Here is a 27,295-nt window from a genome sequence, read left to right as displayed (position 1 = left end):
ACGTATAGTGAGCTGATGATGATGATAATACTTTTCTCTTTTGTTGTATTCCTTGATCAATTATGAAATACGTAACTTTTTGTAGGTAGTTTCTTTGTTTAATGTATTATTGATGATATTGTTAATGTTTTCTTTCATCGATAACTTTTTCGATACATAATCACATCACTACCAGTTCTAGTATTCAAAGTCCATCTCCCGTTTATTCATGCATTGATTGAAGCAATGCTAGTGTTGATGGACTGACCAAAGCGTTTGCAATGAACTAAACATCTGTACATACTCTACAATATGTTGCAAGTCTTCTCTATACTATTTTAGTCGTTATAGAATTTATCGTTGCAGAACTTTGACTGCGATATAGTATGAATACGGTTACTTAAACAGTTTCTCAGTGTAGTCTCTTAATGCAGTGTATCATCAGCCCACAATACGTCCCCAAAAAGGGGCTCGGAGCCTACCCTAAATTAGGGGAGGCTAGACAAGTCAACCACTCTGGCCAAATAACGTCAGATAAATGTACATATGAAAATCGAGAATCGAAAAACATTTTGGCGGGATTCGAACCCAAGACCTGCAGATTACAGGTTAAGTGCTTAAACCCTGAGCCACCGACGCTCTATATGTTTCTCTCGCAGTTATTTATTAAAAGCTCTGTTAAGGGAATCTCTAACTTACCTTAATATAATAGAATACATTAGTTAAATTTAACTTTCCGGCTTCCGCGATTTTTCCGTAAAATACCTCGCTAGATTTTTCTGGTCAGCCCATAATTTGTTTTTCTGTTTCACTTTTCTTATGTCATGTAGGTAAGTTAGTGGAACATAGGTCATTATACGCTCGAGTTGCAGCCTTCCAATTTGTTTCGGTCAAAGCGTTATAGTCCCCGATGGGTGCCTACATGTGAGAAAATAGAAAAGTGGCCTTGTGTAGAATTATGTTGTATACTTTTTATTATGTAAAAATTTAATGAGCTTAACCTTGCACCTGCAACAACGTTAGATCAATATTTCCAATCAAAGATTTATAAACGGTTTATGAGTTAAAAGCGAAGTTGGAAATATACAGAACTAACTTTTACCCGCGACTCCGTCCGCGCGGAATAAAAAATAGAAAACAGGGTAAAAATTCTCCTATGTCCGTTTCCTGGTTCTAAGCTACCTGCCCATAAATTTTCAGTCAAATCGATTCAGCCGCTCTTGAGTTATAAATAGTGTAACTAACACGACTTTCTTTTATATATATAGAAGACTAGCTTTTGCCCGCCACTCCGTTCGCGCGGAATAAAAAAAATGCCCACAAGATAAAAAAGTTCCTATGTCCGTCTCCTAGTTCTAAGCTACCTCCCCATAAATTTTCAGCTAAATCAGTTCGATCGATCTTGAGTTATAAATAGTGTAACTAACACGATTTTCTTTTATATATATAGAAAGATATGTAAGGAGTATGATAATAAAGGTCTGCATGTTGTTAATTGCTAGTAATTTTATTGTCAGTGGTTACAAACAAATAAATGTGTGTAAAGAGGTCTTAATGGGACCTCTAATTATTTGTTACCCTTTGAATTTCTCTCTGCTTTGAGAAACTCTAACGTAATATTTTTTTTATCCGAACATTAAAGTTACTGGGCAAGACTATCTTTGTAAAGCCGGCATTTCACGGTACTAACGTGTGAAAGGGGCATCAAGTCGTTATGCGTGACATTACGTGACGTCATAACGCAGCTCGTTCTCTTTTATGTGATGAGTGTGAATCTAATCTAATGGCGGTCATCTTTACCTGTTTTAGGGATTCTTACGAAACTTCTAAGACAACAAAAACATCAAAAGATCATAAACATTCCTATGGTATGTACAGTCAGGCTTGTTGTCGGTATTCTACTTGTAAAGCGTCTTGTTATTATCGTTAACGATCAGTACATGTTGTAATAATAGCTTATTTTACAATATATGTACACAACTCAGAGGTAAATTAGATTTTCACTTGATCAAAATTATTTACTTATTTTAAAAAAAGTTCTTCTAAGTTCACTGCGAGTTGCATTGCAATGTTATAAAAGGGGACTGTACATTTTGTATCGTAACTTATTTGCTACCTGGATTGGTTTTGTTAGCATTTTATAGAGAAAAACACATACAAAAATATTCTATATTATATATAGAATTATAAAAATAAATGTAATTTAATTTGCAAACGGTTAATATTATTAAATTAGTAATAGTCATTTAAAGTTCCCTTGAACCTCTGGAAATCAATTTGTTAACGACCTCGTAAGTAATAACTTAATGGACCCAGAGGCGGTTCGTAATAAGCAGCTTTTCACATACGCTATAATTTAGACAGGAAATTGACTTTATATTTGTTAAGTGGCCTTTGATAGTCATGTTTGTAATTGATTTAATGTGAGTACAATTGGTACAAAAATGTGGCACGATAAAAGTAATTTTAGATTTACCATAGTGAACCAGTTTTGCGTAAAAAGTCTTAAATAAACAATGGTTAATCCAAACTAATAAATTCAACGTGAAAATACTATGATACTCCAGGTGGAATACTATTTTTTTATAACATAAGATGGCAAATGAGCGAGCGGCCACCTGAGTTCACCGAAAGCAAATTTTGCCCATAGACATCCGCAATAAATACGTTGCCTACCTTTAATCTATGGAAGAGGGGACGCAGATCAGGAGAATATTTCTCCTTCTTAGAGATTCTCAATCAAATCCACTTCTTCTTCCCACCCTTTTCTCGGCAGGAAAGAGGCACCACACTCATCAGTCAAAACGCGGAATTGCTTCACGCCAGTCTTCTGTGTGGTCGTGGTATTTCACTGGGCAAGCCGGCCAATTCGTGCAACAGATGTTGTTGTTGCTGGACTCTACAACTGTTAAACCACTAATATTCACTTTCTCTACATCTCATCATTACAACTACTAAATATTATATCGGGGCTTAAATTCTATTGTGTTAACAGACTGGCATTGAATGGTAAAAATGCCGAAAGATTTAGTTTTAAAAATAACATAATTTATAAAGAGTTAGTCGAGGACGAGTCGACAATGGCCGGACGGACAGAGGCAATTTGTCCAATTCGGTTCAGGTGAGCGGAAAGCGCCTTGCACGCAATCCCTCAAGGTTCCTACCGAACTACATGAGAGCTATGAGTACCTACATGAGTAGGTACACCACATATTTTATTATATCCAGAAAAATCTTTACAGGACCCTATGAGATCCGCTTGGAAGATTCTCTGAAAAGTTGACGTCGTTAGTTAATTGTTATCTAACAAGATTTGCCAAACATTCAATATTTATTGGCTATAAATAGTAAGACCAAAATATAGAAGAATTGTTTAATAGAGAATGTGTGTAAGAAGCCAGTGAATTCTGATGTGATGATTGATAGAGATGTTTTGAATAGAGTAACATTTGCTGGCTTTCCGTAGAGAAATGGTGATGATGTGTCTTGACTAAGTGTGTGCCATATTTCTTGGCTTATTGGCGAAATTATTTTCTAATGTTTTCTATTTTGATTGTTACAGAACAGTACACCGATGTGGGAGGAATTCATATCGAAAGCTACCAAACTTCATTCGGCTTTGAAGTAAGTATATTTACTTCTCTTTTGATATCACTGATATAAAAAGTGTCATTACGTCTATGTCATAAAATCGCCGAGTTTACGACGTTGCCTTGTGTAGGAATTGTCTTATACTTAAGGTACTTTACGATCAGTACTTTAAACAAAATCTGTTAAAAATTGAAATTGGAAAAAGCGTGCTAAAAATAAGGTCATCGTTGACTCAAAGAATGAAATATGAAAAATGCTAGACCAAGACAACAAAGAGGACTTCCATTTCGACCACAATAGTGCAGGGACTACAATAAGCCGCTGTGGAAGTAATTAATGCCTTTTATACGGAATCCAGAGCGAAAAGGCTACGAAGTCCTGGTTTATAGTGATACCTTACTCTAGTACGATAGTTGAAAATGTAGCAGTTATGGATAAATTTTTCAAGTTAAAAGTTTCTACTACACTCAGAGGAATGATTTGTATGTTTGTAACAAATTTTGACCGATTTCTTGAATGGTTTCACCATAAGAATTCTATACTATTACTATGAATCATGTGCTATTAATTTAATCTTAGCTTACTAATATTATAAATGCGAATAATTAGATGGAATGGGTGTTTCTTTAAAGGTATCTCAAAAACAGTTCTACGGATCTTGATTAAATCTGGCACAGATGAAGGACATAGTCAGGAAGAAACAGGCTATTTATTAAGTTTTATTTTAATTTCGCGCGGACGACAGCTAGTAAAGTTATAAACTGTTTAAATATGAATGTCTTTTCGTGAGAAGCCGGGATAGACCCGACTATTCTCTTAGGGAATTCTCCGAGTTTGCCTTATTTCGAATCAAAATGTCTTTATTGAATAAGTATGTATCTTGTACAATTTCTTTGTGGCTATAAGAAGTATACAATGTAACTGTCTGTATGTTCCCAGTGTGTGGGCGCCGGCGGCACGGAAGAAGACTACTCAGAAGTTGTTAGACCGGGTGCAGCGCGGGTTTGCACAAAAGATAGTAAGGGCCTATAGGACGGTCTCTCTAAACGCTGCCCTGATACTCGCTGGGCTGCTTCCTCTGGACCTACGGGTCCAAGAAGCGGCCCTCCTTTACGAAGTAAAGAAGGGTCACTCCCAGCGAGTGTTGGGGGACCGAGATTTGGAGAGACCTGCCAAGTATTCAGAGACCCAGCATCCCGCCCACCTGGAAGGGGTACAGTTCGACTGCCTGACGGACGGTGACGAAGTTGCCCAGCGAGCTGCCGTCGATGTAAGGATTTACACCGACGGCAGCAAAATTGACGGCAAGGTCGGCGCGGCGCTATCCATATGGGATAGCGCCTCGGAGACTAACCGCCGGAAATTAAAGCTGGGGAACTTCTGCACCGTATATCAGGCGGAACTGTACGCCCTATATGAGGCCGTGAAGTTCGTAGTTAGGAGTCCATCCAAGAGGTTTGGTATTTACTCCGACTCTAGGTCCGCCCTCGAGTCGCTAAAGAGCATCGACACCCTCCACCCCCTCGTTGGGGAGATATGGGAAATGGCGAAAGAATGTGAAGAGGGGGGGAAGACAGTTAGATTTTTCTGGGTTAAGGCACACGTGGGGGTGGAGGGAAACGAGAGGGCGGACGCACTTGCAAAGCAAGCAGCAGTCGGGGTAAAGACCAGACCTCACTACGACAAATGCCCTGTTTCATTCGTCAAGCGACAACTTCGTATAGAGTCGCTTGACGAATGGAACAGGCGCTATAAGGAGGGGGACACGGCCTCGACAACGAGAGTCTTCTTCCCTGACGCCATCAGCGCCTACCCGGTGCTCCGCAAATTAGAATTGGACCCCGTGCTGGTACAGGTTTTAACAGGTCACGGGGGGTTCTCGCAGTACCTGCACAGATTTAAGTGCAAGGCGAGCCCCTCGTGCACCTGTGATCCAGCACGGGGGGAGTCCGTGCTGCATACCCTGGTAGAATGCCCGGTGTTCGGTAAACACCGGGCAGAGTTAGAAATAGAAATAGGTGAAAAGCTGAAATTGGAAAATATAAGTAAATTATTAGAAAATAGAAATAGTAGAAAAGTATTTGTAAATTATTGTAAATATATAGCAAAGAAAGTAATAGAGAGAAACAAATAGTGTAAGGAATATTATATAATCGAATTGAAATAAATAAGGAAGGAAAATGTCTTTGGCCAAACACGCCAGGGGAGGACGAGAGGGCGGCACAGCGCCGCCCATAAAAAAAAAAAAAAAAAAAAAAAAAAAAAAAAACTGTCTGTATGATTGTCCTCTTTACACCTCCCTATGTGTCCAGTTAAATGTCACAATAGCTTTCGTTTAGCGTCAATTGAACGATGGCCGACTGTTATATTGAAGGGCACGTGCTATATACATATAAACTTACATAACTCAATTACTAAAATCTTACGTTGATTAAAATTAGAAAGGATACCTAATGTATGATCTGCTTCTTAAATTCCCGTAATTCAGAAACTAATTTATGTAGGTGCTATACGAAACTTGCGGGTGCGAAACGTCGCCGTAGCTTCTTTGTCTTTAAAGATAGAATTTAATAAGTAAATGTAATTCTGCAGGTCAGCGTTGGTGGCTATTGCGGCGTTCCTGGACGCCTTCCAGAAAATAGCGGACGCAGCTACGAATGCAAGAGGTAAGTGATATTGATTCATTTTTAGCAAAACTTGCATTAAGCGGAATTGCTGTAAGAATTTACGCAGGCGCTTAGTCGCTACTATTGACGTTCAAAACGAATTATACCCTTGTTTTTTTAACTATTGTATTTCATATTTCATTAATAATAAAATATAACGCCTATTGATTTTGAAACGTTTCGTATTTTATATGTAATAGAACTTTGTTGCAACATTAATACTAAGCTTGTAGCTTATTTTTTAACCATTCGTAAGTTACAAATTCAACTCAACGCCGCCGTAGAGGTAGAGTAATAAGTAAATTTTTCTTGTACAAAATAATAATGTTATAATGTTCTCAATAAGTGACGATGTATAAGTTTATATGTCATTATTAAAACTTGACGTAGAAATCTATAAGGAACTTGTTTCCGTTTAATATAATGTTTTGTCTGTCATCCTTAATCAATATAATAATAAAACTAAACTATACAAGTGTGTAAAATAATGAAATAGATGTAATAAATCACAGCATTTTTTTAATTCTTCCTTCTTTAAAAAAATCCACAAATACATTTATATTCTAAACCTAGCACACTTTATTTAATTCTTATACATTAATCGTTGGTTTCTAAGATCAAAATCTTTGTATAAAACATATCGTCATCCATGTCATTATCATTGACAAAACAGAGATATGTTTTAAACGGGGATTTTGGTTTCAGAAACCAATGGTTAGAAATAATGAGTATTTAATTTATTTTAATCTAAATTAGAGAGACAATGATACATAAATTAATTTTAATTTCTTAATAATATTGGGTAACTAATTAGGTGATTTTGAATAATTTAGGTCCTCTCCCAACACTTGACTCAATAGTTTCACAATTATTGATTTAATTTTCATTGTTATAAGAGATAACGATTTCCAGAATTTTAGTCTTCTTTCCCTTCCCACTGTTTTCTTATAAGGAAAGAATAGGAAGGAGAGGTGAATTTGTTTGAGGAGGAGATGCATAGGAAGGTTAAATATTCTCTTTTTGTGCGTCTCCTCCTTCGTCGATTGAGGGTAGGCAACGCATCTGCAATTGCAAATGTCTATGGGCAGCGGTCGCTTCGCCATTTCGGCAAATTCACGTGGCCGCTTGCTCGATTGCCACTTTGTAATATAAAAAAAAAGTATCTGGAAACCGACAGTTTGTCCGACGTTTGACCAACTCGCCTGGTGAATTCGATTTCATGCCCAAAAAATGTAGAACGTTGGAATGTTAAACTCCATGTTGTTAATGTGGTCTCTGCAGTCGTTAAAACCTAAACCATCATGCTGTCAATCCAATCTAGATATTCGTAGACATTAGTGTGAACAGTTGGTTCACGGATGTTGCTGCAATTAGCAGGTCCGTAACTGGCAACACCGACTACTATGTAGTAATTTTCTGATACAAACATCAATGGTCCACCGGAGTCGGTTACGCAGTCGGATATCGCGTTCTTACCTCCTGCACATAATTGTTTGTTTGTCAGTGAGGTTGTAGATATAGTCCGTTTGCATGTGGGTATCGGCATATAAGGTAATTTGGCCTCCATCTTAATATCGTTGTTAATAGAACTGTGTACCCCCCAACCGGCGGTTATGAAGTTTGTGTTGGTGTCGAATTGATCCGCAAAGTTGTATCGGGGTAGACAAATTGGTCGGATGAAATCTGTAAACAAAATTAACAGTAATGTCCTCTCTATTAAAAATACACAGTGGGATATTCTATACAATTCGAAAAACTTTTCTTGATTGCTAGTATGCTGCATAGTGAGACATTGTCTTATTACAGAAATTCATAAACGGTGGTACACGTCCCCGCCGAGGAAGTCGAGTGTATCCTATGTTATGGGTGGGATTGTAGTGCATTTTAGTAATATCTTATAGCAATCATCGTACCTGAAATTTTTGCGGCTTCAGCGAGCTTCACCAAACCTATGTCGTGCTGGTACGTGTTCTTATCGAACATTGGATGCTTCTCGCTCCACTTTATAGCTATCGCAGAGACGGTGATGCTTTCTACGGCTCCACCATCCACCTCTACGTAGTCTATGGGGTATGAGGTCATGTTGTATTCGGCGAGACGAGCGAAAGCACTGCGATTAGATTTAAAGTTAGTCAATTTATAAGATTTAGTTATCGTTATAGCTGATTTTAGGCGAAATTTATACTGCACTGAGTGTGTCACTTACGGTCTTCCATGCGTAGTCTCGATACAATGAGCAGCTGTCAGTATAAAGCTGGGAGAGATAAGGCTTCCTCCACACATGATGCGTCCAAAACGATACTGCAGGAGTGCCAGCCAAGGATACTCATCTATGTCTGCCATGCCGTAATCTGTAACATTATAAATAATATCTTAGTATCAAACGGACGGATTTTGAAATTAGTTTTATACGTTTAGTATAGTAAAAGATAGTAGTAGAAGGTAGTTTAGGAGAAAAGAGTGACCTACTAAAACGATTTGATGGCCTCACTGTATATTTGGCTCTATGTTTGTGCTACAGTTTTTTCTTTTACTTATTCTAAAACATCTGAATCACTTTCCACGGTGTCTTTTTTAGTTTTTTTAACAGTTGTAGTTTACCTCTATCCTGCTTAGCTCCAGATACTTCTACACCACATTCTTCCGTTTCTTTATTGCTGCCGTCTCGAAGCACTGTTGTAGTTTTTGTATTATTATTAGACTTTTCAAACGTTCCATTACTTCCCGGCTCAGCTAAATAATTAATGATTTCTGGGAATGATATAGGTTTGAGATCCAATTTCCTGGACCATTCCGACTGCGGCGGACAACAAACCTGTAATTAATAAATAATAAACAGTTAAGGTAAATAAGACATAAACACTACTATTAATTATATCCAAGTATATTCGTTCTGAGAAAGTGGAGAATTGAATGGGGATGGCTATAAAGGTACAGGAAGACCAAAGAAAGTATGGATGAATTCTGTGAAATAGGATATATGTAAGAAGGGGGTAAATTCAGATATGACGGCTGATAGAGATGTATGGAGTAGTACATACTGTGCCGACACTCCATAGGGATAAGGGCAGGTTGATGATGTTCGTTCTTTCTTATTAAAATTGATAAAAGTGAAATTAAATATTTCATGTGGACAAAGATATAGGTAATTTAATTAGAATGTCGCCTCTTAACTATTGTTATCTTTATTATTTCAAAGAGAATGTGAGGGATGACTATATGTCTATACTAATATTATAAATACGAATGTTTAGATGGATGTTTGTTTGAAAGTATCTCCGGAACGGCTCAACGGGTCTTGATGAAATTTGGCACAGATGTCTTTTTTTAAATTTCGCGCGGACGGAGTCGCGGGCGACAGCTAGTGTTTTATAAAACAAGTTTATGTTGCGTAATGTGGGGAAGTCTGCCTCGGTCATCTGTGTGATCATCTCTTTGTACTTATTTTTCCTCCGCACTGGGTTTTGCCCGATCGTTGTTCTTATTTGTATATTAAATTTTTACTATATAAAAGGTCATTATTTTTCGGCTAAGTTCGTCGTGTTCTGTGTTTTGTTCTGTTTTTTTTCACAATAAATTAATTAAACTTACCTTATATAAATAATTACTTGTAGTCCCACAGGATGATTCACGAAGGTAAAGCAATTCTTCGTCTGTCTTCACTTTCTTTTCACCGACTTCTTTCAATGGCTTACACTTGTCCAAGTATTTACATTCCCCTGTGTATCCGTTTGGCATTCTGCATTGTGGATCTGAAATATTACACGCTTGTACTAAATTTTTTATCTTTTTCGACTTACTTCTTATAGGTATATAGTATAGTATATAGTATACTAGAATATTCGTGTTGAAAGTCGAATAGTGTGATTTATCCAATATTTTATTGGGTATATTTTTAATTTGGGTGTCAAAATTATATTGTTATTGTCATAACAAGGTCAAGTTGGGAGAAATAATTATTTATATTATTGTAAAAAAATTACTGATCCGTTATCTTTGTTTTACATTATAAGTATTCCATGTCTTGTCTCTCTCGCGATCGCGAATAAGTATAGCTGAATGTATTATTTGATGAAATCGGGTTTCAAATTGAATTGTAAGTCCCTAATTATTTTATATTTTAAAAATTATAAAATAAAGAATAAAATTATGAATGTCTATGGTTCGTTGTTGTTTACCAGCTTGGTAGAAAATATTGAGATATTTGCATTTCACATCCACTTTGTATTTTATAAAAAAAAATTGTACAAGATATAAACGTAATAACTAACAGTTAAAAGTCGATTATCTTGATAACATACAGGTCATGGATTGCAAAGCATAACGTCGTAGGTTCAAATCTGATATTCAAGCAAACTCACGAACTATTTGCTAGTGCAAACTTAACTTTCAATAAATAATTGGTAATAAATTTTAATTTCTATTGATAAAATGTTTACTATACCTGTTCTTCATACAAATACATAGGATAAATATCAATAATTAAAATGACACGTTTTACTAATTTGCAACTATCCTTCAACAGCAGTTAAGATTCTCGTAGTGTTAGATCATAACAAACTGATAAAAGACATAATAAGTTTAAACAATTTAATTGCATTGAGATTGTTAATAAACAATCTCAATGCAATTAAATTTTTTAAACTTTCGAGAGACATAATAATTAATTAATTAAGAAGAAGTGCGAGCCGCGACGCGACCGTGAAGTCCTCAAAATAAACACTCGCCCTGAAGATGGACCCCCGACGTGTCCGAATCTAGTCGGTGCCGTCACCGGAAGATCATACGTGAGTTAAGCCGTTCTTAATTAATTTAATCTCAATGCATTTTCAATACAACATTTTAATTTTGTAAAAATTGAAGAAATACTCACAAGAATAAATATCTCCAACTGATAACAGTATTATAATACTCGATATAATATTATTTGTTATCATTGTGGTTGTTTGCGACGGATATTGTTGTTTTCGATGAAACGTCCTCTCTGGACGATTTACGGATTTATACTGACTTGACTCGCAAGTTTACTACAAGAAGAAATTTGCGTAATAACACGTTTAGATAACATTCAGATAACTTATTCTTCTATATAAATTAAAAGTAATATTTTTAATCTTTGGAATGAATATTAATTATTTTATTTAGGAATGTTATTTTTTATCGACGCTGGACATCATAGTTATACTTTTTCTTCAATTGAGGTTTTCTTGACATCTTTAACCGTGAGTCTATAACTGAAATTCGTAAAAAATATTGCTTTCTCAGTTTTTTAAAATAGTATGAGAGCGATGACACGATTTTGTACGAGTGTTCCAGTAACCTATCGTAACATTTAAAGAACTTTGATCGTTTAAAGGTTCTATATATTTTATTTAAAACTGTTTTGTTTCTTTATAAGTTCTTATAATGATGTAAAACAAGTCAAATAATTTTAACACAACATGACTAATGTCTTCAAATAAGTTCACAATTAATTTGATAATATTTTCCTGTTTACGCACAATACATAGTTGGGACAGGAAAAAGAGTCGAAAAAAATATGTTTATGACTAAATACGGACTAAATAAAACATTTTTTTCATGCACTATGATATTTTATATTTTTTAAACTGGTGTCATTTTGAATTTTATAATTCATGTACTTCTTTTCAGTCACGTAACGCCCACTGCTGGGCATAGGCCTCCCCAAAAGATTGCCACGATGATCATGTTCATGTTATACACACAACTCACGCCTGTAACCCAGAGGGATAGGCAGAGATCATTTGGCGTGCCCAAACGAATCTCACCGCTTTTCGCCATTTTGAGAGACGGAACGTGACGGGTGGCGAGTCCCGTCCTCGTCATTTTCTCCCGGGAATACACACATATCTTTGAAATTTTCGCTAATATGTGCGGATTGCATCACGATGTTTTCCTTCACCGTAAGAATGACGGATAAATGTACATATGTAAATCGAAAAACACATTGGTACATGGCGGGATTCGAACCCAGGACCTGCAGATTACAAGTCAAGTGCTTAACCCTTGAGCTACCGAGGCTCTCTTTGTTCGTCTCTGTTCATTTTATATTTCAAATATTATTATTCACAACGCAAATCCTCAAGTAAACCAACCCGTTTGAAGCGACTCATATAATTTAACCGGTGAACGCCTCGTGCATCGTTTACTTTGAAACCTGATGTGCCAAAAATAGAGTAGTCACTTATTTTACCACTAGATGTCGCTGTTACACAGTGTAAACAATAAAAACAACACCAATGAGAATTGTTTGTTTCTTGTCTATAAAGGCTTCAAAGGGTTTGTTGTTAGCCATCAGTTCACACTGCTGACTATGTTTTGCTCTCTTTGAGAAATTTAATCAAAATACGTTGTCAATTTGGAAGTGAGATCTCTCCTTTAAATCCAAAAATTTTTTTGTAAAATCGTATTATATTGGTGAGTCTGGTGATGGTTAGTTTGTCTCTCAGTTTTAGTGCAAACTTATTCAATTATTAAATTATCTCATTAACTGAATGCTAAAGTGGAAGCGGATTATATTCTTGTCCGATGACGTCATTTGCAAACCAGTTTAACATGTGTAATACTCACAGTGGTTGAGGTCGCATATTTCTTATTGTATATTTTATCTACGAACTCTTAATCAATCAGCATAAGAATAAGATGGGTATTATCTTAAAAGGAGGATTGTATATTGTTTTGTTCTTTAAAATTAACTATATTCTACACTAGCTTTTATCCGCGACTCCGCTGCGCGGAATTAAAAAAAAGAAACTTAATAAGTAGCATATGTGTTCTTTCAGACTATGTTCTGCAACCAGATATCTGTGCCAAATTTCAGACATCCATCTAAACCAGTGATTGTCAAACTTATTTCTTTCACCGCCCCCTTTGAAAATCAATTACATTTCAGAGCGCCCCTAATTTTTATTCAGCCCTAAAACTTAAAAACCACAGTTTCATTACTTTAATTAATTTCAATGCCCCCCATTTTTGGGCCCCTTATCGCCCCCTCCAGGTTTCAAACGCCCACAAGGTGGCGTTATCGCCCACTTTGGGTAACACTGATCTAAACAATCGCATTTATAATATTAGTAAAATTAATAAGAAAATGTTTTTTGGTTTGTCCAATTCCCCAGTTAGTTTCTACTAAATTTTTTAAATAAAACACAAATAGCACACAACTATACATGTATTTATACATAAAATTTATTCCAAATACACAATTATCTATGGTGGGTTTAATAAACCTACAAGATCTAACAAAAGAAACAAGACAGTTGTGCCAATGTGTCACTAAATGGCAATCCGTTATGTCTGTCTACCACTCTGGGTTTATGGGTATGAATGTAATATCAAACAGCATAATGCTTTATCTAATCCAAGTAACGGAACACATTGGTATATACTCCAGGTACTCCTTCGACGCCGCATCCTTTGATGCCATAACTCACTATCCCTACCACCACATATTTAAGGTCGTCCCACTCATGCATCAAAGGCCCCCCTGAACCTCCTCCACAGGTATCTTTATTCCCGATCCCGCCGGCAAACATTACGTCATCAGTGATATTGCTAAGCACTTCAGTACAATTCTCTCTTGATACGAATGGTACACGAACTTCCATCTTGATTGTATTCCTGGCTGTTCCATTACTACCCCAACCCGCGACAGTTAGTCCTTGGCTCTCAGCTAACTCAGCTGTAAAGTCTTTAGTTGGTAGGCATGTTGGTTTAATGAAATCTGGAACCAATAAAGGAAGCATACAATTAAATTTAGTTTGTGCCATGAACCTTTCAAGGATGCGGTTGAGCAATTAGGATTTAGTATGGTAGGTTTGATAGTATTGTTGAAGAAAGAGTAAAGGCTCAAGATAACGACTCAACATTACTCATCCTTTGAAACAAACCTGTATTTTAGTACTGAATTCTGTATGTAAAGCGATATTTTTTAAAAATTCTATTTATGACTATGTGAAATCCTTTTTAAATTATTATTTCACTCTACTTTAACAAAAGCTGACAATGCAGCTGCGATTTGACTTCATGTTCATCTTGATGTACATCAATGTACACCGATAAAATCTTGCTTATTAACTTTCTTCTTTCCTCGTATTCTTTCTTACCTGTAAAAACTACATCGCTTTTTAGTTTTGAGAGGCCGATGTCATTTCTTAAGGTCCGCCTCGTGTAGTTCGGGTGGATAATGTTCTTTATGATTTCAACAATTTCGACTGTTAACTGAATTTCCTTGCTATTTACAGTCACCAAGTCGGTTGGATATGTAGATTTGTCGTATTCAGCGAGACGAGCGTATTTACTAGAAAATAAAAGAACAAAAATGAGAAGAAAGTAAAGTTTTCTTAATAGTTAAATAAAACGCAGTAGCAATTAAATAAGACCTCTTCTTTGGTCTTAAAAATGATTGAATTCAACTTTAACCTAACCAGAAAATGTTGCAGTTTGGATGTGCTACTAACCGTCGATTTCTAAAACCAAAATCACTGTAAAAAACATATGATATGTTTTAAACGAAGATCTTGGTCTCAGAAACCCAATGACAGTTTCAATAATGGAATTGACGGTACTTAATTCAGTTTAATTCATCTTTTGTATTTTATTTTCTGTCAATAATTTGTGATGGTTGAAAAGTAGGATGACTCTTTGTTTGCAAAAAAAATATTTTTTTAATACTCACCCGTATTCAAATAATGTGTTGCTGCAACATGCATAAAAATAAAGAATATTAGTAACTTCATTATTCTTCTGTTTCACACTCGAGTAATGCAAATGATTAGTGAAGTATACTTAAGTTATTTGTTGCTGTATGTTTCTGTTCTAGCTGTCGCCCGTGACTCCGTCCGCGCGGAATTGTAAAAAAAAGTAATAAGTAGCCTATGTGTTCTTTCCAGACTATGTTCTACATCTGTGCCAAATTTTATCAAGATCCGTTGAGACGGTCCAGAGATACCTTCAAACATCCATCCATCCATCTAAACATTCGCATTTATAATATTAGTGAGATTAGTTATTTTGATGACGTCATTAGAGGGAGAAGGATGTTGCATCATATTTCCTGAAGTAATATTGATAATGATGTTTATTTCATTTTATTAAAATACATACGTCAATAATGCCAACATAGCATGCTTCGCTCCATGCTATGTTGGCAGGTCGCAAGTCTACGCATATTTAATTTCGTGAAGTACCATGTTTGACAGCCATAAGTCATGATCGAATATTCTCCTCTTTGCCATAAGTGGTATTTGATTGTTTTTAAATATTTCTTTCAGTAATCAGTACCTTTTCAACGCTTAGCGCTTGCTGTATTCTATTGTTTGTTTCCTTAGTTGCGAGGTCTCTTGGCGATATTGTTTGTTTAACTTTTATTAATACATATTTTCATCCTTTTCAACTTAGATAAAACAGAGACGATGATATGTGTTAATGCAAGGGGCACTGCAGTCATAGCACACTAGAGTTTTCGGTTTCACTTCCTCGATAACACATTTAACCATTTCTACGTTACAAGATGTTTATTAGATTTTTATATTACACTAAATGTGTTGAAATAAAAGTAATTCAATAATACATTGTTTAGTCACTTTTATTGGGTTAAACTTAAGTGCTACATATGACTAAATAAATAAAACTTTATCGACAAAATTTAACTTACAAACAAACTCAGAATCGTTAAGTATTTATGAAGTACACTTTGTGTAGATTTTAAAACACCAAAAGTCTTAATTTTTAAGGGTACGGATATCAGATTAATCCTGCTATTCGAAGAATTTTGTAAACTATTATTAGCACAAGCCTACAGTGATCAGTAAAAATCAATAAAAAAAGTAATAGAAATCTTTCAAAATTTTAACAAAAAAAAAAACTGTATTGAAAATTCTACAGTAAGCAATTGTTTAAGTATCCATTATCTGACTGAATGAGGCACTGAAATAATCCACTCCGCAAGTCAAATACATCGAGATCAAATCTGTACATAATAATATCAATATAATACTAATTAGTAATTACCAATGGTGGGAATAAAATAAATAATTTAAATTATTCTATGTTCAATTTTCATGTCTTCAATTATTATCTTAAATATAAATTCCTTAAATAATAAGTTTGTTCATCTTTGATGACAATTTATCATGCGTTCAGTCAATCTCCTCAACTCTATTAATCTCTTCTAGCTAACTAAAATTATCGAGGTCACATAATTTGCACCACAATATTTATCTAAAGCCATATCAGGTTTTAGTAAATACAAGTCTTTACCATTTTCATACCATATTATCTTTTATCCAATCTAAATATTCATAAACATAAGTGTATATTGCTGGTACGTTCACAGTACCACACTCTTTGTAACCGAAGCTAACCACACCAATAGCTACGTACGTATTGTCTTCCAGTTCATACATTAATGGTCCACCGGAATCACCAGAGCAGGAATCTTCTCCACGTTTCCCTCCCGCACACATCTGACTATCAACTATTTTATTCAATGTATATCTTTCTCGACATTGATCGTTCGGCACATAAGGTACTTTAACGTGTTTCTTGACTTCGCTAAATTTTGAACCGTCACTACCCCAACCGGCGACAGTGAAATTTAATGGCACAGTAAAAGTTTTCCTATAATCTTGCGTTGGTAGGCATATCGTACGGATGAATTCTGAAATGAGGATGAGTTTGGGTTACGTTTTGTCAATTAAACAATAGTGGTAAAGACTGGTGACGATGCAAAGAATACTATAATGAGAGAACGCGCTTGAGATAGCGATTGTTGGGAGGATAATCTATGCAATATAAAAGAACAGACTAATTAATTGGCTGATATATTGATAACTACATTAATGGGCCTAAAGACTTTAATTAATTTTGAAATAGTAAAAAGTAGATAAAAAAATTCTTTAAAAAATAAACAAAAGATTTATTAGTATTGCCATCAGAACTAATTTTCAGATCAATCGACAGGAAGTGGTTGTAATTTAAATTGATTTGACTCAAATAAACATAGCTAGTTAAATAAAACAGTTTAACAAAGGAAGTTGCGAAGGAAGAAGAACATATTCGACGAAGTCGACAATGATGAGATATTTAAAGGCTAACCGAAATGGTTTTAGTCTTTACGGGATTCAATCTGTTTTACAGAAAATGTTAAATGTATTATGTACATATTTAAAACCTAACCCTGATTTGCAGTCCTTCTATTTAAATTATTTTTAACATTTTTGACATGATAAAAACGATATGGCAATGAACAATCAATGAGTAAAGCATTTAGCAGGAAATACTGAAAAAAAAAAACTCATTGCAAGTAATAATTGAACACTTCTTTGTTATGATTCTTACCTGTAAAAGTTACAGCTCGTTTTAATTTACTTAGGCCGATGTCATGATGAAGGTACGCCCGCGTGTAGTTGGGATGACGTATACTTCTCTCAATTGGTACAATTTCCACCGTGATGTTATCGAATCCACCTCCGTCCGTCTCCACGGTATCAGTTGGATAAGACGAAGTGTTATATTCTGCCAGTCGAGCGAAAAGCCTGGAATATATTCAAGTTTCTTTTTTAATACTTGTGTCCACTTTCTAGTAATGGTTTAATTCTATTTTTAAAAACGTTTTTGCTCGATCACTTGAGCTAATGTTAAGTTTTATTCGCGAAAAACATAAAATATCTGAAGACATAACAGACTAATTTTCACGATTTATGCGTAGTTTTCCTAAATTCTCATTTGGCTGTCACCTAGTCGAGCATTTAGAATTGATATAATTACTGCCAGCCCAGTATTGTCAAAATAATAAGTAGATACCTTAAGGTGACTTACGGTAAATTTTCGGCTCGTAAGCAGTGCGCTGCAGTAAGAACAAATCTTGATGTAATAAGACTTCCGCCGCAAAGTGTGAGCCCTTTCGCATATTCGAGGAGCACTAACCAGGGATATTGGTCGATCCCCGCTGGGCCTCCACCTGAAATATGGAATTTTATCATAATGGAAATGGTATTATATTACTTTTATTAAGTTTTAAGCGAAAGCCAAGGAGTGGGCCTCGGCTTGTATATTATTAAATGTACTCAAAATTTTATTCTGAAATTTATTGCGATTCGTTGGGGCTATTGAAATATAGATGGATCAAAGCGAATAAACAAAATAAGCTATACTTTAGAATGTCCTACGACATGTTTTTTTATGTGATTTTTTGCGTACTTACCAATTATTCTGTTATCATTAGATACATCTTTCCCACATTCTGTATCGTCATCTTGTATAGGTGGTACCTTGGAAATATTGTCTTGATTTCTATTGTTCGGTGGATCTCTGTCGTCTTTACTACCCCGAGTGTCCAAATCAATGCCATTGTCGCTGATTGTAACGGGTTTTTCTTTGAGTACTGTATCGTACATTTTAATTTCGTCATATAAAACAGGCTTTATACCATTGAAGTCAGACCACTGCGATTCTGGTGGACAGCAAAACTAAAAATATTATGAACTACATTAGTTTCATTTTATAAAGAATATCCTGAAGAGACATGTTCAACAGTTTCTTTGGCCAAAATTTTGACATGCACCATATATAAAAGCCAAGAAGGCACAATGCACAATTTCTGTTCAAGTGAGGGCGTCGGTGGCACAGTTGTTAAGGGCTTGACCAGACCTGACCGAAAATTATACGTCGAGATTCGACTCCAGCCATGTACCAGTGTGTTTCGATTATCTAATTTCGTATGTACATTCGACGTTCAAATATATGGGTGAAGTCAACCAACCCGCACTGGGCCAGCGTGGTTGACTATGGCCTGATCACCATAACTTTAGGCAAGCTCCAAGCCCTTCGGTAGGTACATATATGAGCTGAAGAAGACATGTATAAAGGCTACATTTTCATATTACAATTAACAACCAATATACTCGTACGCACCACCGCGTTGAAGCCACTTGTGACAGTGCACAAGGATTGTCTCAAATACAACAGTTCGTTGTCAGTCTTGACTCTCTTCTTGTTAAGTTCGTATAGAGGCTTGCATTTCTTCATCGTCTTACATTCTCCGGCGTTGCCATTCGGCATTCGACATTGTTTATCTGAAATTCAATTTTTTTTCTACGTTATTTTTAATTACATTAGTTTTTTGCAACATTATCTACATGATTTTTAAAAACTTCAATACAAATGAGATGAAGAATTGAGAACCTTTTAGTTTTTATACACAGTTTAGGTGCTGATCTTACTAATATTATAAATGCGAATGTTTGGATGGATGGATGTTTGTTAGAAGGTATCTCCAGAACGGCTGCATGGATCTCGTTGAAATTTGGCACAGATGTAGAATTAAGCCATGAATAACACATAGGCTATTAATTATGTTTCTCTTCAATTCCGGCCGGACAAAGTCGCGGGCGACAACTAGTTCAAGATAAACTATAGATGCGCATTTGAACGTTGTTTTTCGCAGTAGAACCTTTTGTTTACGTGTGAAGCGTGGTTATTTATAAGATGTGAGATCACATGAACATTGTGAGATGAGTCACAACGTAATGTTTAGCTTCTGTAATCAATATATGGGTTTAGTTTAGTATTGTGCGTAGACATATTAGATTTCTTTTTTTATTAGTGAGGTGTAATTAAGGAATTTGATTCTTATCTTATGCATTTCTGTCTGTTTTTAACTCGTTAGAAACATTTGAACGTGTTTTTTTTATCATGATTCATAATTTCTTCAATGTTGTCCTCAATTTCCTTAGTTACTCTTTTATAAAATCATGGTTTTGACCGTGCCCTATGTAATGGTTACTAGTCTCTTTAAATATTAGTAGTGTTTATTTTTCAATTACCATTTCATTTTAAAATTCTACACGTGATTTTTTTTTTCGTTATGAGTTACTTAAAAAATACTGTAATTACTAAAAGATGTTGATTTCTGATTATATTTTGAATCACAATTTTAAATGTCGAACGTTATTCAAAGATCATTCCTTTTGTTTAAGTTGTCGTGTAATGATTTTGTTTACAAACCTGCATTTATAAATTCCGTAAGATAAAACACAAGTACGAAACACGTAAATTGAAACTGCATTTCGAATACTGTTTTGGTACAGCCACACACACAAGCTGCTCGGCGGCCGTTCGAAGCGTTACTGAGATGTCGACGATACGCTAGTCGCTAGTTAGGTGGATACTTTAGAGGTTCCTTCAAATGATTGGCTTTTAAACATTTAGTGTTGCATTTGTATTATGAAAGCGGTCTCTGATTCGTAAGGCTTGTATAGTGGAGGGGTAAATGCGTATGCATCATTTAAAGACGCATCGAATTCTTACTTGCATTTTAAGTAAGGATTACACGGTTTTTTTAATAACAGTTGATCAGTCGATACTCGAGAAAAGTTTGTATTTTTTTTTTAATTATCTACCGCACTTAAGAGACTCTCTTGGACTTAAAAAGCCTCGAGTTCGGTAGTAAGAGAGGGTTAAGAAAATATTTATAAGAAAACAGTTTGCCAGAAAATTATGACAAGTGACCAAACAGTTTCTAAATAAAAGTTACTCTCCGAGAAATCACATGAACAGCTATAAATAATTAATCCTTTAAACAGGTCAGGCATATTTGTAATCCAAAAAAGACATTGATTTAGTGTTGTTTCGAAGTTTTATTTTCACCAAGACTCAGATGGTAGCTTTAACTCAGTACTGTACTTAGCGTTGCCAGGCGTCCGGATAAAGCCGGACATAGATAGGCTTTTTGATTACGTGTCCGGCCAAAATAAACGGTTTTTTCGGCTTTTGTTAGGCTTTTTACATTTCCCAAACGAGAGTGTACCTTAATACTGAGACAAAATCCTAAATAATATAGGGTGTCCGACCTTTCTACCCAAATGTCCGGCCAAACTGGCTGGTCTGTCCGGCTAGTAGGTTTGGCGACGTGGCAACCCTAACTGTACTGTTAGTTTGTTTTACGATGAGTTTCATTATCTATGAAAATAAATACACAACGATATAATTTTTGTACAATTCCTACGACAGTGGAAACTAACCCTTATAATTATAAGTCCAGTTTAGTTATACCCTACAATATTTCTATACATGTTGAAACTTGAAGTAAAAATGTATTTCGTAATAATTATGGTGAAATTACAAAACATTTCACCATCATACAATTGCATGATATTTTAAAATGTTACAATTTCTATTTGACGATTTTAAAAATGTAAGTAAAATGAATTGCATGAAATGAAATGTTCAAGAAGAGAGTGACGACTGAGATGAAGGCTGATAGATTGATCTGGAGGACGAAAAATAAAGTGCTCCGTCCCTGTTTGAACGGGACAAGGACATAGAGATTATTTTAAGAATAAAAGGAGTGTGTGCCAACATTTAATCTTTTAATAGAAATATTGATGCTTGTGTAAAAAATCTTTGGTTTCTGTGATCAAAATCCTTGTATAAGTCATATTGTTATCTCTGTTTTACTAAAGATAATTAGAGGATTGCAAATATGTTTTAAATAGAGATATTGGTCTCAGAAATCAATCTTTATTATTGCATCTGATTTTAAATCTATATTAAATTCTCTAATTCGGTAGGTACTGTGCGTAGAAATATATGTCATCAGTGAATCGATTCCGTCACTACTTTGATATTGGCTGAAATTTACTAATGAACACAAATTAACGAAATGTAACACGTTAATCTGTAAATTAAATAGTACATGCAATTAGCAGAGTCTTGACATTTTGCCTAATAAAATTACAAGCTATCGGCGTACCCGATTTTCCTTTTACTATGAATCACTGAAAGAAGACCGTTTATAATTTAACTTATAAAGTCTCAATGCTATTAATACAATGTGAATCATTGAGGAAAATTTGATGTTACTTAAAAAAAAACTGAAAAAAATCAGCACAGCTTTTCTCAAATACCGATAATCACATAAGAAAAAAATAAAAATTTTTATTGAATATTGTCTTAAAATGTAATTATTTTCTCCACCTTTGTTAAAGTGGCTGCAATTGTTTTTGTACACTTTTTGACAAAGTTATTTCATTAACAAAGTCTATTGAAAATCGCAGAATATACTTTGGGCTTATACGATAGCTATTGAGGTTTTCTATCCCCACAAAGCGTTTGGTCCATCCATTAATAATCACCCTGTTAAAGAGAAGAGGAATAAAGAGATTTCAGTAGACAACTCACGCCTGTAACTCAGAGGGCTAGGCAGAGATCACGAACCCATTTGGTGTGGCCAAATGAACCTCCGCAATCCACTTTTCGCCATTTCCGGAGACGGAACGTGACGGGTTTCAGGAAAGACTGATTTTAGACGTTTACGGTAATTATATTTAGTAGGTAAAGCTTAGTAAATAAAGTAGTAAAAGTAGGTAAAGTTTAGTAAATAATATTAACAAAAAGTGTTTTCCCCGAATACATAATTAAAATTAATATTTCAATTTGTGTTTTTTTGTTGTGGCTTTCACACTACGACCATTTAATTATGGAGATTTTGACTTTGGTTTTCCTTCGATGTATCGCGTATCAACAGGAATTACGCATTTATTTTCAACTAGCTTTTACCCGCGACTCCGTCCGCGCGGAATAAAAAATAGAAAACGGGGTAAAAATTATCCTATGTCCGTTTCCTGGTTCTAAGCTACCTGCCCACCAATTTTCAGTCAAATCGATTAAGCCGTTCTTGAGTTATAAATAGTGTAACTAACACGACTTTTTTTTATATATATAGATTAGCTGTCGCCCGCGACTCCGCCCGCGCGGATTTTGAAAAAAAAATAATAATAAGTAGTCTATGTGTTCTTTAAGACTATATTCTACACCTGTTCCAAATTTGATCAAGATCCGTTCAGCCGTTCTGGAGATACCTTCTAATAAACATCCATCAAACTAAACTTTCGCATTTACAATATTAGTAAGATAGTAAAATTAGATTAATTACAATAGCTATATGATAATAACAAGTAATGTACAGGAATTCCTACACAAAAAAAATTATATATTTGTTACATTTTTTATTGTTGTAAAACTGTATGAATTTCAGATGTCACCTTCACAAAATCATAAAAATGCATTTGAACTTGAGTACACTCTGTACAATGAATAAAAGAATATTTTACTAGCAACTGAAAATTTGTACAAGATATTGTTATTAATTTCAAGAATACGAAATGTAAACATTTATATAAATTAACCAGAAAATATTATAGTTGCGTTCCTGGTATTTGATAAAAGTGACTAAAACCGGATGAAATAGGATTGTCAGAAACATGATGTCTCGGATAATTACTGATTCCATTTAATTCATCGGAATACTTGTGTGATAAATTTTAAAGCGAACGTGACAATCAATTTCTGACGTTCGTACTGTGTAGGAAAACATCGTGATGCAAACCCGCGCATATGTGTGGGAAGATTCCCGGGAGTAAAAGACGGCGACGCGGCTCGCCACTCGTCACGTTCCGTCACACGAAATGTCGAAAAGTGGATTGTGGAGGTTCATTTGGCCACACCAAATGGAGGTCCGTTATCTCTGCCTACTCCTTTGGGTAACAGGCGTGAGTTGTGTGTGTTATTTGGCTCCTAAGTTACCCTTTGGATTTATGTATGTAACAAAATTCATGGCTTAACCATAAACAACAACAATGTGTCAAATATATTTTAGCTCAAATATACGTCAACTCTTTTATACTGTGACTAGCGCACGGCACGGATTTTTGACAAATCATGGTTATTGAAACACTAGCTGACGCCAGCGACTCCGTTCACGCGAAATTAAAAAAAAAAGTCTATGTATACTCCAGAATATGTTCTACATCTGTACTCAATTTCATTAAGATCCGTTGATTTTGTAGACACCGGGTGTCTCAAACGGAATACGGTCTTTGGGCGATCGCAGTTTTTGTGCTATCTTACTGTCAGGGGTCTACAAAATCAACTGCAGCTGCGGCAGCTCGTATATAGGACAAACCAAGCGCACCATCACCAGTCGCATAAAGGAACATATTCGAGCTGTTAAAAACAACGATCCTCAGAAGTCGGCCATAGCTGAACACCTTTTGGACCCCTCCACCAATCACTGGATCGAACTTCATAGTCCCCAGGTACTTTCGACAGAACGCCACTACATACCAAGATTGGTAAGAGAAGCGATTGAAATTGCTAAATGCAAAAATTTCAATCGCGGAGATGGGTTTAAATTGTCGAGTGCCTGGAATCCAGTTATCCAGTACTACAACAAAATCGGACAGCAACCGACTTCGAGTACGCGCACAAATGTGGACACAGTGAGTGTAGTTTGTCGACAGCAAAAAATAACATCGAGTGCGGACTTAATGTGTAGTGAGAACGCGGACAGTAGTAGTGGTCGCCGAATCAGAAAGAAGGTAGACCGATACGGCTATCTTTAACATTTTTAACACTACCGCACAACACCAGTCAACCCGTAAACATGGCGCATGCAACTGTGCCGAAATATCGGGAGCTCAAACAGCCTAATCGTGGTAAGAATCCCGTTTCTTACGAACAGTATATTAGTAAAAACCACGAAAGTCTGAAGTTATATATTGTTTTCGAAGAGTTGTTTTTAGATAAAATAAAGTAGAAACAGATCTTTATATTTCATTTTAATCATCAAGTCAATTATGTCTAAGGCGTTATTTGCGATCGGATCCATGGTATATATTCGTATACTTTTGTGTATACGCCTGGTATGTTCTCCAGTCCGCACGGTGTCGGTCCAAAGCTGACGATTCCGACAACTTCGAACAGTCTTCCGTTCTCGTACATTAGCGGGCCTCCCGAGTCACCCTTACAGGAGTCCTTTCCGGTTTCTCCTCCCGCGCATAACTGACCCTGCCACAACGCGACACGACGTCTAGGATGATTGTATGAGGTCTGGCATTGCTGAAAATCAAAAGTTATGTATTAAAGAACTAAATTGTGTTCGCAAGTTACTTAGTTAATTTTACTCCCGATAGAGGCGCTGCACAAATCAAATTGCTTTATACGACGAAACGGAATTCAGCGAAATTCCCGTCAAATTAAATCCTGCTTGAGCTTTTCGGGTCTACCAAGTTTGGTAAATTGTAAATTCTTAATTTTGGTAACACTAATCATTCATAATAGTTTCAGTCTACTTACCTCTTGACTTCTGTAAGGAACACTGACGTGCAGCTTGATATTGCTACTGGCCTGCGTGCTGCTGACCGCACCCCAGCCGGCCGCGAACAGTCTCAGGTCCGGCGGCGGCGCTAGTGCCACGTCAGAACTTGGCAGGCATATTGGTCGTATGAAATCTGGAGCAGTTTTATAACGATCAAAAATATTCTCATTATAGTTTTCTGCCCCATATTATTTATTGGCTATGTCCAATAGTACATTGGGATAAAATTGTAAAATCAATGCATTTTTCACCAAAAGAGGACTAGTTTATTTATTAACGCTTTAAGCCTGGGAACTATCAATTGGCTTTTTGAATACTTTCAAGATTTGGCAGTCCAATTACTCTGGAAGTTTTTAGGCTAGTTACTTTCAAGTCAAAGTAACCTTTTATATACATATATCGTAATCACCTCCATACGGTATCAGCTGGGCGAGCCTCAGCAGAGCGATATCGTGTCTTCTCAGTGCATTATTGGGGTCGTACTGCGGATGCGGGGTGATCTTCTCTATTGGTACGATGAGCGCGCCGTCGGTGCAGTCCTCTCCTCCTCCCTCGACCTCCACGCAGTCCTGTCCAGAGTTACTGGTGTCGTATTCCCCGAGACGAACGTTCACGCTGTGGAGCGACGGATGAATTTGTCAGTCAAGTTAGGATTAGAAAAGAGCCTCATAAAGTTGTGGCTTTTACAATATCACATAATCCCGATGTTTTTCACACACTAATACCTTTTGGATGACGGGCTAAGGGTAATCATAAAAAGATGTATAGATGCTTGTCTTTATCAGGATTGAAGCTGGCTAGTAGCACATAATTTGGATTAGTACGTTTCTGTAACTATGTCGTTAGGCATCGGAGTAAATCTATGAGATAGATCAAGACTTTTTTATTTATTTAAAGTAGATTCAGTTGTTACGATGTATACAATTAAACTTCTGATAAAAGGTACATGATCCCCGTATGAAATCGAACATGAAACTTACGGTGTGCCAACTGCAAGCACTGGTCCGGTGACACAGTGTCCGGCGGTCAAAGCGTATCTCCCGCTAATGAGTACTCCGCCGCACAACAGCTTGATCTTGTCATCTTTCTTGTATTCGAGAATAACCAGCCATGGGTACTGGTCGATAGCAGTCGCGTTACCGCCTGGGAATAATAGGATGTATTGTTACGGAAACTATTGTATTTATAATTATAACTTGCGGAAAATACAAACCGTTGACTCGTGATTTATCAAGGTTAGTGACGTAACGGCTAAATCTGAAGTAACAGGATTTGCGTTTAACTATTTTGTTTTAGTTATAGCTGTTGTAGATATATTTTGCTCAGATCCGTGAAGATTGTTCGATGAATCAGTAGAATGTTGGTGAAAATTACTGAATTTAATTTAATAGTTTATATCCTATTTTAATCTTTAGCGCCTTCTAATCGTTTCTGTTCAACACTTTTCAAGATAAATTTTACTCATGATATTAAAAATAAACGTTCATCGTAATTTATAAAATCACTAGCTGTCACCCGCGACTCCATCCGCGCGGAATAATAAAAACAATAAATAGCCTATGTGTTCTTCCAGATTATGTTCTCCATGTATGTCAAATTTTATCAAGATCTGTTGAGCTATTCCGAACATACCTTCATACAAACATCCATCCATCCATCCGTCTACAATTCATCACGTCGTCATCTACGTCAACATTCGTATTTATAATATGAGTAAGATTGTTTTAACTTTGACTTCCAAGGGAAGACAACGAATTGAATCACATCAAAACAAGCTAACCCATTTTATGGGCGGTGAATGGCAATGAATAATTTTGTCCGTCTTTTGAATCAGTTTTAAAATATCTTACCAAAAATCCTGTTGCCGCCGCTGCTCTCT

General features: G+C 35.9%; 3 protein-coding genes across 7 annotated transcripts in view; 1 reads left to right on the top strand and 2 right to left on the bottom strand.

The window, feature by feature from the left end:
• Nucleotides 1–27,295, top strand: part of LOC106715513 (flocculation protein FLO11) — a 116,447-nt gene that overhangs the window by 55,507 nt on the left and 33,645 nt on the right. For all 5 annotated transcript variants that reach the window (XM_045684225.1, XM_045684227.1, XM_045684224.1 and 2 more), the window contains exons 2-3: nucleotides 3,542–3,603; nucleotides 6,163–6,236. In XM_045684225.1, the coding sequence (XP_045540181.1) occupies nucleotides 3,542–3,603; nucleotides 6,163–6,236 (136 nt within the window). The remainder of the gene's footprint in view (nucleotides 1–3,541; nucleotides 3,604–6,162; nucleotides 6,237–27,295) is intronic.
• LOC106721174 (phenoloxidase-activating enzyme-like) lies at nucleotides 7,337–11,250 on the bottom strand. Its single transcript, XM_045684228.1, has 6 exons — nucleotides 11,110–11,250; nucleotides 9,828–9,988; nucleotides 8,838–9,051; nucleotides 8,443–8,587; nucleotides 8,150–8,346; nucleotides 7,337–7,919 (listed from the first exon to the last, which is right to left on the bottom strand). Exons 1-6 carry the CDS (start codon nucleotides 11,171–11,173, stop codon nucleotides 7,528–7,530), a joined length of 1,173 nt encoding a protein of 390 aa, XP_045540184.1. The 5' UTR covers nucleotides 11,174–11,250; the 3' UTR covers nucleotides 7,337–7,527.
• Nucleotides 16,293–20,434, bottom strand: LOC106721176 (phenoloxidase-activating enzyme-like). Its single transcript, XM_014516069.2, has 6 exons — nucleotides 20,265–20,434; nucleotides 19,173–19,333; nucleotides 18,463–18,727; nucleotides 18,078–18,219; nucleotides 17,598–17,794; nucleotides 16,293–16,917 (listed from the first exon to the last, which is right to left on the bottom strand). Exons 1-6 carry the CDS (start codon nucleotides 20,323–20,325, stop codon nucleotides 16,523–16,525), a joined length of 1,221 nt encoding a protein of 406 aa, XP_014371555.2. The 5' UTR covers nucleotides 20,326–20,434; the 3' UTR covers nucleotides 16,293–16,522.

The sequence above is a fragment of the Papilio machaon genome, chromosome 25 (genome assembly GCF_912999745.1).
Source record: "Papilio machaon chromosome 25, ilPapMach1.1, whole genome shotgun sequence".
Classification (NCBI taxonomy): domain Eukaryota; kingdom Metazoa; phylum Arthropoda; class Insecta; order Lepidoptera; family Papilionidae; genus Papilio; species Papilio machaon.
Note: the sequence above shows the minus strand (reverse complement) of the source record. Positions and strands in the feature narration are given on the sequence as shown.